Raw genomic sequence first — 15,223 nt, forward strand, 5'->3', positions numbered from 1 at the left:
GACATACAAATTTCCCCAATAAGAAATCTTGAGAGTTCTCTTGAAGAAGCGAAGGAAGATGACAATTCTTTTGAGGAGTTAAATTCAGATTCTCATTCTGAGGATGAAGCAGAAGATGGGGATGATCTAGGACTTTCAGCAGTTATGGGCATTATGGAAAAGAGATCCTTGGTTCAAACAATAACAAAAAAATTGAAACCATCAGTAGGGGCAAAGAAGAAGAGGGGTCCAAAATCTGCCAGAGTAAAGTTTGAAACGACAGGGAGTGCAACAGGCCAAAAAAAATTGAGTAGCCTTTTCCCGGGAGCCATGAGGGTCCTATCGTGGAATGTCAGGGGCTACAATGCCCCTAACAAGATTCGTTTGATCAAGCATTGTTTTGATCAAACGAGAACTGAAATAGTTATTTTACAAGAGTTGAAGTTAGATGGTGAAGATGTAGAGAGATTTACTATAAGTTTTAAAGGTTGGAAGTGCATGATTTTTGAATCGGTTGGAGCTTCAGGTGGTTTGGGTATTCTGTCGAAGGATATAGTGGTAGAAATTTGAAGGATTAGAGCTGAGAGATCTTGGCAATGGGTAGAAGTGTGGTCGAAACAAATGCATTTTAGTTTCTACTTGATAAATGTGTATGGGCCCAATAATATTCGGGAGTTGAGATGTGTCTGGGAGGCTCTCTCTGAGGTTTTGGTTAGTCAAGGTGACAAACTCTTTCCTTTTAGGGGGCAATTTCAATGCTATTTTGCGGCCTTCAGATAAAAGTGGCGGTATAGGTTGGAACAATCAGAAGCAGAGAGACTTTAGTGACTTTGTATGTAACAATGGATTAATGGATATTCCCTTCAAAAGTTGAGAATTCACCTGGAACAATAGGCGGAGTGGATTCTCTTATATTGCGGAAAAGTTGGACATATTTTTGTTAGGGGGGGATTGGGAGAAATACCAATGGATCTTGCAAGCGGAAATTCTCCCTATAACAGGATCAAATCATTACCCAATCCGTGTAAGGATCCGAGAGGATCATGCTCCGGAAAGATGTCCCTTTCAATTTGAAAAGATGTGGTTGAGAGAAGAGGGTTTCCTGGATCGGGTGGTTGAGTGATGGTCTAAAGCCCCGCAAAGGTATGGTAAAAAAGCCTTTAAATAATACTCGGAGGTGTTAGCGAGAGAGGAAGTCTTTTGGAGGCAGAAATCTAGAGAAACATGGTTGAAGGAAGGGGATCACAATACAAAGTTCTTTCATAGTTTAGTCAAGGTAAGGAGAGCAAGCAACAAAAAAATTCCATTCAAAATGCTAATGGTTTTGTCCTCACGGAGAAGGAGGATATATGTTCTTAAGCTATTTGCTTCTTTTCTAACCCCTTTGCCAATTCCTTTCAAGACCCTCAGAGTGTTGATATCTTAAATGTGATCCCATCTACAATTACAGAGGCTCAGAATGCTTCTCTTATGAGAAAAGTTTCGCTGGAAAAAGTGAAAGTAGCTTTGTTTAGCATGGGAGCTGAGAAGGCTCTAGGGCCAAATGGCTTTCCGACTCTCTTTTATCAGCGAATGTGGGAGGTTCTTGCAAATGACCTCCTAGAGGTAGTGGAAGAATCTAGGATGGGAGGTTTTGTGTTGAAAGACTTCAACAATACCTTCATTGCCCTCATACCTAAGAAGGAAGATGTGCAGTTTTTTAATGATTTTAGACCTATTTCACTTTGTAATACGATATATAAGATTATTTCTAAAGTTATGGAGAATAAGCTGAAAGTGGCCTTGGATTTGGTTATTTCTGTGGAGCAGAGCGGCTTCTCACCCAATCGCTCTATTTATAAGGAGTGATAGTAGCTCATGAGGCAATTCATTCGATCAGAACCTTAAGAACAGATAGAATGCTGGTAAAATTAGATATTAGAAAGGCTTATGATGAAGTGAAGAGAGATTTCCTTCTTGATTTACTTAGAAATTTTGGCTTTTGTTCAAAGTGGGTGAATTGGGTGGAGAGCTGCATAAAGACCCCTCGATTCTCGGTCCTAGTTAATGGCAGCCCACAAGGTTTCTTTGAGACTGAGAAAGGTTTAAGATAGGGTGATCCCATATCTCCATTCCTCTTTATTATAATGGTCAAGGTCCTTGGAAGATTGATCACAAGAAATAGGAGAGATGGAAGTTGGAGGGGTGTTAAGGTGGCGGAAGGTTTAGAAAGTATTTCACATCTGCAGTTTGTGGATGACACTTTACTGTTAGGAGAAGCTTCTTTTAGGGAGGCAAGATTAATGAAGGATGTGTTGGACAGATATAGTCAAGCTTCGGGTCAATGCATAAATTGGAGAAAATCTGAGATTTTCTTTTTTAATACTAGTAGCCAAAAACAAAGGGAAATTTGCTCTATTCTGGGTATGAAATATGACACTTTACCTGGAAAGTATTTAGGTATCCCGCTTTTTGGGGGTGCTTAGTAAATTTGTTGTGTGGAAGGATTTAGTCGAGAGTTGTCTCCATAGAATGGATGGCTAGAAGAGCAAATGGCTAACCTCAACAGGAAGGATTCTGATGCTAAAATCAGCGGTATCAACAATTCCGGTTTTTTCAATGATGTGCCTTAGAATTCCTATGAAGATTGTTAAGACTATAGCGCAAAGGATGCGAAAGTTTTTCTGGAATGGGGCGAATGATCAAGATAAAATTCCTCTGCTGGCATGGGACAAAATTTGTTTGGCGAAGAATAAAGGGGGTACGGGTCTTAAGGATTAGAACCTAATTAATGAAGCATTAGGGGCAAAACTTGTCTGGAGCATTTATTCTCAGCCATCTTAGTTGTGGGTAAAGATCCTAAAAGCAAAATATTTGGACTCTATGGATAGTAGCAAGACTTTTACTATAATTAATCCTCCAAAAGGCTCTACAATTTGGAACTTTATCATTTCATGTTGAAGTCATTGTTGAACATATTACTTGGCAAGATAGTTCTGGTAGGAAAGCCAAGTTTTGGGAAAATTCTTGGAACGGTTACCCAATCTTAAAGGATAATCCTGAATATGAGGAATTAAGGGAGTGGTTTCTACAACATTGGGGGGAGAAGGTCAGTGATTACCTTTTTTTTGAGGATGGACCCTTGGGTGGTCCTTGGCAGTGGAATTTGTTCAGGATCTAGAGATTCTAAATCATTTGAAAGATCTTATGTAGGGGATTTTTAGATCCATAAATATTCAGAGGGTGAATTACGATGACAAAGTAGTGTGGTGTGGGGATGCCAATGGAAAATACTTAGTGACGTTGGGTTATCAATTTTTGGAAATAGGTGTTGTTGGGGATAATCGGCCAGTAGATTTATTATGGGGGAAGGAAGTTCTACCTAAAGTAGGAGCGTTTGCATGGTTGGCATATAGAGGGCATATTCTTACTGGTGACGTCAGAAAGGATTTGGGTTTATGTGGACCATCAAAGTGTGTTATGTGTGGTGAAGCTGAAGAAACATTAGACCACCTACTAGTAAATTGCAAAATGGCCATCTCTTGTTGGGAAGTTAAGGGGCCTATTGGGATGGCAGAGCCCTATGCAAGCAACACTGAAACAGGTTTTTGAGAGCTGGCTGAGGAGGTGGCAGAAATCGACCTTTTCTTGTATCTGGAAGGTTAGTCCTTCTTTAGTCATTTGAGAGGTGTGGAAAGAGAGGAACAACTGTATTTTCATGGATAAAACTAAATCTTTGGAAAGGTTAAAAACTAGAATCAACAATGCTATTGAGGAAATGGTAGGTGCAACAACATCCCAATTTTTTAATCTGAGGGTCTTGTTCACTGTAGAAGATCGATGGGTTCAATCCCAGTGGTCAAGTATTCGCTTCAGGCCCGTTTAAAGGGGCTAGGTTCAAACTAGCAATGTTTGTTTGACTAGTGAGGAGTGGGAGAGACCCTTGGAGGGATGGTGGAAATTTAATTTTGATGGTGCGTCTAAGGACCATCTGGGGTAAGGGTTATTGTCCAGGATTGGAAGGGTGAGGTGATAGCTTTAGGTGCTCAAAAGCTTGAAGAAGGCACAAATAATATAGAAAAAGCGTCAATAACATTGTTAGCAGTTAGAATTGGTAAGCTATTGGGTGCTAGGAAACTACATCTAGAGGGGGATTCCTTGATTGTCATTGAAGCTATTGTGAAGGGTAGTATAGAGGCATGGCACTTGCAGAATCGAATTAATCGTATAATTAAAGAACTTAGATGTTTTGATGATTACCAAGTTAGTCATGTAAGGCGAATAGGGAATGTGGAAGTGGACATCCTTTCTAAATGGACGTTGTCCTTTAATGCGAGTGGAGATTTAAAAATTGAAGACTTTCGATAGGCTTTGTTTGACGAGGAGTAAGGACTCTGTATTTAATGATGGTGCACGTAGGATATGTACGGAGTGCAGAGTTGAGGTGGTTAAAGCGGCGAGCATTAAAATCATGGAGTTGCATTTATTTCAGCTACTGAGAGGATAAAATATGTTATTAAGTGAATGTCCCATCATTCATCGAAGCTTGAGGGTGAAGAATGCCAAGCTTTGACAAGGGGTTTTAGCAAGGTAGTTTCAAGCAAAATTGAGTGCAGTGGTGTTGTGATGTAGGGTGCAAAATGGAAGCTAATTTCACTTTGAAGAGCAAGAAACAACTCTATCCTTTTTATGGAGACTTAACAATCAGAAGGCTCTACGATATGTTCAAGTTTTCAAACGAATTGTTGCCACAATGTGCGACTATCAATATTGGAAATGCATTCAACCTGGTTAAGCATAAGTATAAAACTCAAATGGATATTTACTCGTTGATAATGGTGTGGGGATTGGAAGTGGGGGAGAACACAGGAACGGTGAGGCGGGTCATCTAGATGATAATTCACGGGGATTTCTTAGTTGGGATGGAAATGTTTCTAGAGTGAGTTGTGCCAGATGTGGGGTTTGATGTGTGAGAAGGTTTGATGGAGGATGAGCGTGGTTGATAGATAGGCTTGATTCCTTTTCTAAGGTGGTTGAGAGGTCTGTGCAAGGTGTGCCGCAAGTTAGAGGCGAAGCATGGATGGGATGCATTAAAACTGATGGTGGAAATCAAAGAACTGGACACTGTAATTGAGATTAACAAAGATGAAGCGAAGGGTTCTACAAGGCAAGTGCTACGTCTGAGAAAGTGCAAGCAAGCAAAAGAGAAAAAAATCTAAGGATTCTGGCCTGAAGCGAAGACGAAGATAGTGAGTTGATGACATTGTAGTTAATTGGGGTTTTTTTTGTCTATAGTGAGTTGTCTTTTTCTGTTAAATTTCTAGATTGGTAGGTTAGAGAGGGATTCAGGTAGTTTCTTTTGATAGCATAGTTGTCATTTCTATATGGAAGCTTTTTGTAGTGATTCTTTTTGAGCTGGGTGTTGTCGTTTTTGGATTATTTGTGAACTTTGAAGGAAGACTTTATAATGTTGTTGTAAGACCTTTAATGATTATTAATAAAATATAAATTATTACCGAGCAAAAAAAAAAAATACTAAGTCATTGCTAGATAAATCTTTCTTTGGCAGCAATAAGTTGTCTAATTCACAATCACAAAACAAGCAAACATTGGAAAAAGTTTAACCATAATATGAAATATAATTAGAAGACGATGTAGCACAAGTGCAGTCATTCAAATGTGAATTTAGATTTGAATGCTTAGCACACATAAAAAGATCTCCAACTTTCCCTATGACTAAGAATTTAGAATCATTGAGAAGTTTAACCAGGCACTTAAATCTTTTAAAAAAGAAATTAGAATAATCATCCGCATAAGGAGCTTCCCCAATTTGTAAATATTTTCTGTGTTTAATAAATTTGCTAATATCATTTCATGTTTGATTATGAACATAAATTGATTTGTGACAACGAATTCTTTAGCCAGATGTATTCACAATCTTTTGGAATTGTGCATCCCTAACCCACACACAATCACTCAAACTCATCCAGGGATACATGTTGATGTTCCGATTGATTTATCAGTTCAGAAAGCAACTAAGTGAAGATTCATATCATATATTGATTGTCGAATGTGAAGTATATGTGAATATTCAAAAAAAATTAAATGATAAAATTGGTATGTTTGGAATGGTTTTAAGATTTTGAGCACGACAGTTTTCACCACATGATGCATCTTAAATCTGTTTGATTCTCAACAATTAGGAACAATCATGCTTCTTGCATGACCTCTAAAGGGTCTCACACATCCTCTTCTATGGTGCCATTTTGACATCTGTACAAAAGGTGGAGTTGGCGTTGTAAGTGCAACACCTGTATGAAATATAAACTTCTTTAGTACACACAAGCACACAGTAATTTTGGCCATAAAAGGAATGGAAACAATGTTAGAAATTAAAACCCTCATGCAAAACATGTTTTAAAACTTTGTCTCCTCATTTTTTAGAACCGTCTTGAAGAGATAAGATAAATCTTTCGAAAGTCAAAGCTGCTAGCAACACTCCTTATAGACGACAAAACAAAAATTAATTTAGGTTCCTTATAAAGACAGCATGTTTACCTCCTCCTTCAAGCCATTGGAAAGGTTGTTTGTGGAAATAAGGTGATAAATTTCTTCCCTTAGTTCCTTTTTCTGAATCTCTTGCCATGTATCTCGAGGTAATGCTAGAAGTAGTATAGTAAGTAAATCTTTGCTAGCTGGGTATGTCTGAAGCCAATTTGTAGGTGAGTTCTCTCCATTCATACAATGTGGTGGCTGTTTCAGTGAGTTCTCTCCATTCATACAACATGGTGGGTGTTTCAGTTGTGCAGTACTGGGGATAAGGACATCGACACCCTGTTCAGTTCCATTTGCAACTACAGTTCCAGAGACAATTGCTGCAGACATGTCATCAGTGCTTATATTTCTTATGCAATACTGTCTACACAAACACTCATTTGCTGTGCCAACATTGCCATTAATGGTTGATGCTCCTTGGCAACAAACATGGTTAGCTATCTCAGATAAATTATCTTCAAAAGACCATGATAAACGGCAGCATGAAGTGGTAGATGATGACCAATCATCAACAACCTTGTAGATGTCTGTTGTTCGTAGTTGTTGCAATATTTCTGCCTGAAATAGAAAGAATTAGCAGTGCAATCCTTTTATTTTCAGCATCAATAAATTGCATCAAGGATTTATAAACATGATATTAAAAAATTTGTCAAAAAGAGACAACAGCCAACCTTGATGGCAAGTCGATCAGCTTCTTCCTTGTCTAACATTTTCTCTTTGTTTTCCCATCTTCTGACTTCTGCAATCCATTTGATGAAGTCTGTAAGCTTTGCAGGTAATGAGACAAAAATGGCCGACATAACCTTTTGCACATTGATTATATCTTCTGATTTAAGCAGTTGTGGAACCTCCTCCATAAAATACTTTGAAATGCCTTTCCAGCTTTCATGTTTGCATGACTAATCAAGGCAGAAGATCTCAAAGTCAACAGCTGTGCTCAATAAATTAGACATAGAAATCACAAATAAATTGTCCTTATTTTTTAATGGATGAAACCATAATTAAACATGCAATGGAATTATTTAGTTAGTACAATGATTTTTTTTACCATAAGATGCATTATCCACACATTCACTCCTAGACCAACATAACAAATAAATGCATTGCTATTTTTCGCAAATAATGAGGAAATTATGCAGTCGCTAGAATAAATTTTTTTACTTAGATTCATCTCTTCACCCTTGTGCTTCTACATGAACATGACAAATAAATAAATCGCTACTTTTCACAAGTATTGAGCTTATTTGTATGGTATTCTGATATCCTTGTGTGTGAGAGAGATGTCACTTAACATCTTTTAGGCCAAACTGATTTAAAAGCTATGTCCACCAAGTTTCCAGGATGTGAGGATGCGGGGAAGTGTTTTGGATTTTTTGAAGCCATTTTTGGAGACTAGGGATGGCAAAGGGGACGTGTGTGTGTATATGATGACATTGATAAAGCATTCATCATATTGACATATACATTATAAAATCCGTAAAACACAATAATAGAGTTTATATGAGAGTCGAATTAATTAATATTTAATTGCTTCCATAATTCATGTCAATGTGCATATGATATAAAATTGAAGAATAGTAACACTCCATACACCAAAATGCTCAAAGACTACAAGTTTGCATGTAATATCCCCACTCTAGTCAGTATTAGTGACCGATGGGTTAGCCTATTATTTGGACTCTCGTAAGCTAACATGTTTGGATAGAGAGTCTCAGTGGCAATTCCACTTCTTTAGTTCAATCTTGGGTTTAGTTCCAGGCCTTTGCAGTTAGTCAATCTGGCAGTGGTGCTATTTTTAGTTAGGGCATCTAGACACATGGGGGTTATACAGTGTTGACCTCAGCTTCAGACGACACGTCAAAAGACTGAATATTGAGGGAGATATTAATATTTTAGTGGTTAAGTTATTTAATTAACTTATATGAATACTAAAGTCATAAAGTAACTTTATAAAAATTAAAAAACCACTTAAATGTTGTAAAGTGATTTTAAATCACTTAAATCATAAAGTGCATCCAAGTTGATTTATAACTATGGCCTACTTTCTTGGAATTTGTGCCTTTTGGGGGATATTAGGCAAAGCAAGTCAAAATCATGAATTTTATTGATTATTTGACATTGCTTGGTTTTTGCTCTGTGGATTCTCTGAAACAACGGTTTCAAAGGGTTTGCTATTGAAGAACGATAATTCTTCATGGATCTATGATTTTGAGGCTGTGAAAGATCAGCTGAATTATTGCAACTGAGAGGGCTTTATTCAGGAGTCTTACTGTGCTTCATCAAAGGTTTATTCATTCAGTTATTTGTAGATTTTTCAATAAGGAAAGGGATTTCTGGTTTAGATGCCCTTATTAGCAGCAATTTTCATTCAATAAAGCAGCCGAACTATTTCTCCTTGCTGGTCGTACAACCTTTGCCTGACATGTGTGGACCTGAAGAAGGCCGTTTGACCTGGAGGGCTGAAACGCCTTCCCATTTTGCATTCTGGTTCCCCATCTTCAACGCCTAGTATATTCAGGCTATTTCATCTCTTTTCTGGCTTGGAGAATTAGCATTCTGGACTTGTACGCCTTGTTTGGTTAGTTTCCCAGTTTTGGCTAGAGAATTCATTATTTAAAATAAGTTGAGGACCTCCGAGTATGTTATTTGTATTAGATTTATTTACAACAGTTACCAGACTCTTAATATAGTTGCACTTGATCCATACTTCTTATCAATTCAGTTTAATGTGCATTTCTTGCCTGGCATACTTGTTATTTTTTATTTAAAATTATTCAAAACCTTTGGAAAACACAAAAAACAAATCAGTAATAGCATCACAGGAGAGTAAGAACCAGTAGGGTTCTTACATTGCACTACAAATGCCAAAAACTGTAAAACATAATGATGGAAAGTATGATGGCTGCCTCTAATCTCTGCTGGTTTTTCCAACAGCACCTTCAAACATGGTTGGCTGAAATTTTTTTTTAATGTAAAAATGAAGTCAAATGATACTCGTGGAGTGTTATGTTTAGTCAGCAAGGCGTCTCCCGTCCTTGGAGTGGGTATAGGGGCTAAAACCCCTAGGGACGCATCCTCGTCTACCCTTGTTTAAAAAAACTATTGAAATGTATATACATGTTTACAAATTTGTGTCTACATGTGTCCAATTTTCTTCTTTTTCATTTAAACCAAGATTAATAAATAAAAATTCAGAATTTTCAAGAAATTCATAAACATTTGAAAATACAGGCAAATGCATACCAATACCAAAGTACACAACATGTAAGGGCAGGAGATGTCAAAAAACAAACTTATTGTAGAGCTCTCAACAAGATCCAAACATGAACCATTAGCTTCCATATGGTTCCTAGAGAAATAAGTCTACTACGCAATGTTAGATAGCATTTACTTGGAAATGACCCACATAATTACTGCTCATGCACTTCATTATATGCGAGTCTATTTGCAGAATAATCTTTAAGGTATTTGTAATTTACTAAAACCGATATTTTTGGATTTTTACAAATATTTGATCACCCAATTCTTGATATGGGTAAGGTGAGAGATATAGTGATTGGAACACTAACTAATTGGTGGCAAGCCACATATGATTACAATTTGATTGATTAAACAATAAAATACTCATCTAATTCGATTCCAGGAATTTGGTCAAACTGTTGGCCAACAATTTGAAGATACACATTTTGTCAAATAGTGGACAAGCAATATGCACAAAATGTTAAATAACTAGAATAAGAGCTAATAAGATAGAGAGTTGTTGGCATTGAGTTGTCATTGATGTCAACCGGTATTGCAGGCTACCGGCAGAGGTATGTCAACCCGGTATGAAGAAGATTGAACAAACATAAGGAAGATTAACATGAAGGCTTGTCAACCAGTATGATGGATGACAAGCAGGTATTGAGACTATCAGTGACTTCATCGGTATGAGGTGAGATGCATGTGTGTGTTAGCATGTTGAGTGATAACCGGTAGAGCATAAACCGGTTTGAAGGTTGACTGCCTATTTATGATGAAGAGGCAGAATGTTAAAATGATCACAAACCACTGGAGGTGAAGATGTGCTACCGGTGTAGTGTGCACTACCAGTTAGCAGAAGGAGAAGGTCTCACCGGTAAGGGCTTGTGCCAGTATGAGTTTGTTAAATGTTCAAGTGTAAACCAATCTTGTGTCGGTGAGCTGAGTGTATGCCGATGTGATGTCATGTGGAGCTGAGGTGGCAAGCATGCAGAGGTCGGTGAAGTTTCCATCAACATGGTTGTTGGAACAGATAGTCGACATCAATGAAACAACCACAAATCATGGGTCAATAACAGATTGATGCGGCTCGAGGAAGAATGAATGACAAAGAAAGATCAGGGAGTCGTTGGCACTTGGATCGAAGCAAAGAAATCAGATTGCAAGAGGACCTCGAGAAGGAAACAGCTGAGTCATAAATGGGTCGGCAGATTTCAAGGCCGAAAATCATGGTCGGGATTGCTATCTTTAGCAAATATACATTGGATGATGGAAAATGCATACAGATGCATTCCTCCAATGCAGGTGATTGATCCAAGGCAGATTGGATCGGATCTGATGAAGATTTGATTGATGGAAGAAACCCTAACCGCCCTTAGTTTGAATTGATTTTTGGTGGGAAAGCTCAAGATTAAATATGATGACTTGAGACTGCGATAGGTGCTGCTGAAGAGTGAAGGTAAGTGTGAAATTGTTGTCTGAAAACCGAAGAGAAAAACACTTGAAGTGTTTATGAGAGAAGACTATACCGGTAAGGAGAAGCAGGGTAAACCGGTGTAAGGAACAAACCGACAGAGTTAGCATAGGATGCACAGATGAAAATTTGAAGGAAGCAACATCTAATAAAGAGTGATCCTTGTGAGTTGAATTGTGAAGATATTGTGAGAGAAGACTATACCGGTAAGGAGAAGCAGGGTAAACCGGTGTAAGGAACAAACCAACAGAGTTAGCATAGGATGCAGAGGTGAAAATTTGAAGGAAGCAACATCTGATAAAGAGTGATCCGTGAGTTGCATTGTGAAGATATTGTGAGAGAAGACTTAGAAAAGTTAGAATCAGCAGCAAAGCAAAGTTGCAGAGTGTGTGGAGGAAACACAGACCAGTAAGGTTGAAACCGGCAGAGCAGAATATTGTAAGGTTGCAAAACTTCTTTTGCAATAGGGATCTCATTTGTATAACTGAATTTTATATTGTTTTCACTGAGTTGGTGCTTAGTGCAAGGGTTGTAGCTCCTTTAAGTTGTAGCCTATAAATTGTACAGGGGTTGGTGCTCCTTGGGTTGGTGCCCTAAAATTGTAATCAGATCTTTTACATTGTGAGGCTGGATTGGAGCAGAAGATCTCCAACAGCTATTCTCACCGAAGTTTTTCCAACATTGGGTTTTCCTCGTATATCTGGTGTTGTGTGCTGCATTCTTGTGTATGAGTTATGTTGATGTTATAGCAAATCATTTCACACACTTAGTTTGCACTATTTGAGCTACCAGTTAGCACTCAGTTTGTTTTATATATTACCGGTATATCCCTGTTGAAGAAAAAGTGTTTAAACCACTGATTCACCCCCCTCTCAGTGATCCATTGTGTCCAACAAGAGTATGATGAAAGATGAACAAGTGATGCAATCTGATACAATATTAGTTGTATATTCACTACAAGAAACTCTAGAAAAGCATACACAAAAAGATGTGAATAAACAAGATAACTTAGAACTTTGATAGCAACATTTGGGTCTGATATTCTACTGCTGATTCCAGAAATGGCTGTTCAAAATTGAAGTGTAGCTTATAATTAAAGAGGTATACCCAAAGTAAATTGCTATACATGTTATAGTATTGGAATAACTAAGATACTCGTGTTTTATTCACAAAATGCAATGACTGCCAAATTGAAGTAATAAAAAAAAAACATTGTTAACTATTGAAGTTCAATCCTCAACCCTACAACTCCCAAAGATCATCTGCAATCAACCAACTCTCACTGAAGAAGAGAAGAAGAAATATAATTGTTATGAAGGCCAAAGGAACTATTGATGCAAAAAAGCATGAAGCATAATGAATGTGCATTAATTGTCTCTTTGGCCTCCATATCAATTCTAATGCTTTTTCTATTTTTCAGTGATAGGTGTTTGATTGCAAATGATCTTTGGAGCTATAGGGTTGAGGATCCAAATCTAACATGGTATTAGATCTTTAGAATTGCAATTCCCTATCCATATTTTGAGATATTTGGAGTTCCAAAAAAATTGTATAATTGGTTTTGTATGATTGCATACAACTACTGCCATTAATTCAAAGCAGTTGTCGATATGAAAATCTGCATGGCAATGGGGAAGTTTTGTAGTTCTAGTAATTTAACTTTTCTAGCAATTTTGATAGTTTTAAGGCAATTTTCACAATTTACAACATCGAATTTAAGTTTTCTAGGCAATGCCCAGTTCACTAATGACCTCCTTTGGCATTGATTTCCTATCGATAGAATTTGCAACTGTAATGGTGAAAAATTAGGATTTCCACCTATTGTGACCATTTCACAACATTGCCCCATCAAAATGGGGACCCCCTCTTTTTTTTTGGGTCCTGTTTTCTCTTTGCTTGGCTTTTCTCTGCTTGTCAGGTGTTTCGAGTGAGTCAGTGATGGCCTAGGTTAGGTAAATTGGGGTTTCCTTTGAGGAGCCTGTCTCATAATTGTCCCTAGGGTTCGTTTTAGGGCCAGGTCTGGCCTAAGAATAGGGAAGTCATAGTTCTATAGTTTTGATGTGAGTTTTAGCTAGACTTTGCCTTTGAGGGTTGAGGAATGTATATTTTGTAAAGGAAGTCTTGAGGTTTTAGAGTCAATCAAAATGCGTATCAGGTTGTAAGTTGCTAGACCAGAGTGTTGTCAAGGGTCTCTTGTGGAGTTTGAGTTGATAAGACGAAGCAAAGATTGAATACATTCACAAAGGATGAAGAAAAATGAAGGCAATTCGATTGAAAACACCAAATTCGCTCCTGACCCTTCCAAAGGTACATGAGCGAATTCCTCAAGAAAGAGATCATTGCCTTAATTTGAATAAATTCTTGCGCTTTAAGACCGTGTTTGATGTAAACTTTACTCATTTTCCCTTTGGATGAGTGTAATTATGAGTTTTAGACTTGAAAACTTGTCAAAGAGTGGAGAATTTGAGCTATATTGTCAAATTCGCTCCTGACCCTTCCAAGGGTATAGGAGCGAGTTCTTCTAAAGCTCCCTCTTGGCTCCTATTTGGTATGAAATTCTCACCCTAAGGTTTGGTTTGGAGAGAAATTCACTTGAACTTGCCCTTAAAGGTGAATTTGAACACTCTTGAACTTGAAGATTTGATGAGGAAGAGGGGAATTTGAGCTAAAAGATCAAATTCGCTCATATCCCTCTCAAGGGTACAAGAGCGAATTTCCCTAAGACCCCTTTCTTGCCTCTTATTTGGATCCAAACTCACGCTTCTAGGCCTTGATTGCATGAAAAATGATCTATCCATGCCTTTGAAAGTGAGTTGTCATAAAGTTGAGCGAGGAAATGTGAGGAATTTGAGCCCTAAAGCCAAATTCGCTCCTGACCCTTCCAAAGGTATAGGAGCGAATTCTCTTGAGGCCTCCTTTTTGCTCCTAAATTGCATCAAGCCTAGGCTCCAAAGCATTGATTGAGGTTGATTGAACATAGAGGCACCCTTAGACATGCATTTGAGTGGATTGTGATCACAAAATGTTTAGAATTTGAGCAATTAAGCCAAATTCGGTCCTGACCCTTCCAAAGGTACAGGAGCGAATTTTCTTAAAACACCTATTTGCTCCTTGTTTGGGTCAAAATCTTTGTTCCTATGGCGTGATTGAGAGAGAATCAATTTTTACATGCCCTTGAAGTAAGTGAATTCAAAATTGAGTGATGAAATATGAAGAATTTGTGCGAACTTGACAAATTCGCTCCTGACCCTTCCAAACGTACATGAGTGAATTTTCTTAGAGGGTCGTGTACCTTCCAAAAGTACCAAAGCGAAATTCTTGAGAAGACCTAATTCTTCACCTAGAACATTGAATGGGTCCCACCTGGAGCAGATTTGAGGGCAAATTAGCATGATCTTGATGAGAGAAGGATTGGAAAGACAAGCATAAGGTGGAATGAAGGAAATGAGAGCTGAATTGAGTAAAGGAAGAAATTCGCTCTTAACCCTTCCAAAGGTACATGAGTGAAATTCCTAGGAGGTCTTGAATCTTGCCTTAGCTAGTGACCGAAACCTATTCCTAAATAATTTTGGAGGCAAATGACTTAAATGTTGATAAAGGTAAGGTTGAGAGATGAAGTTTTAAGTAAGTTGAAGGAAGAATTGAGAAAAGCCAAAGTCGCTCCTGACCCTTCCAAAGGTACAAGAGCGAATTTCTCTAAACCACATGAATAGCTCCTAAGTTAGATGGATTCTTCCTCTCAAGCTCCTTTCTAGGGTTAAAATGACTTATCTATGCCTTAAGGGAACACAATTATGAAGTCTAAAGCCTTGGAGAATGAGTGATGATGAGAGAATTAAGTGAAATTGCCTAGTTCGCTCCTGACCCTTCCAAAGGTACAGGAGCGACTTTGTGCTAAGGGTCCCGTACCTTCCAAGGATACACAAGCAATTTTGATGTTAAAGGCATGTACCTCTCGAAGGTACAAGGGCGAAAGTGTATTGCATTGTGGTAAAA

The 15,223-nt window shown here is 38.0% G+C and overlaps 1 protein-coding gene across 2 annotated transcripts in view; it reads right to left on the reverse strand.

Moving 5' to 3' along the window:
• Nucleotides 1-5,856: 5,856 nt before the first annotated feature.
• LOC131068698 (glutathione gamma-glutamylcysteinyltransferase 1) overlaps nucleotides 5,857-15,223 on the reverse strand; it is a 136,319-nt gene continuing 126,952 nt past the window's right edge. For both annotated transcript variants that reach the window (XM_058003950.2, XM_058003948.2), the window contains 3 exons: nucleotides 7,185-7,412; nucleotides 6,517-7,071; nucleotides 5,857-6,269 (listed from right to left, as the gene is read on the reverse strand). In XM_058003950.2, coding sequence (XP_057859933.1) covers nucleotides 6,198-6,269; nucleotides 6,517-7,071; nucleotides 7,185-7,412 — 855 coding nt within the window. In that variant the 3' untranslated portion in view covers nucleotides 5,857-6,197. The remainder of the gene's footprint in view (nucleotides 6,270-6,516; nucleotides 7,072-7,184; nucleotides 7,413-15,223) is intronic.

This window comes from Cryptomeria japonica, chromosome 6, assembly GCF_030272615.1.
Source record: "Cryptomeria japonica chromosome 6, Sugi_1.0, whole genome shotgun sequence".
Lineage (NCBI taxonomy): Eukaryota > Viridiplantae > Streptophyta > Pinopsida > Cupressales > Cupressaceae > Cryptomeria > Cryptomeria japonica.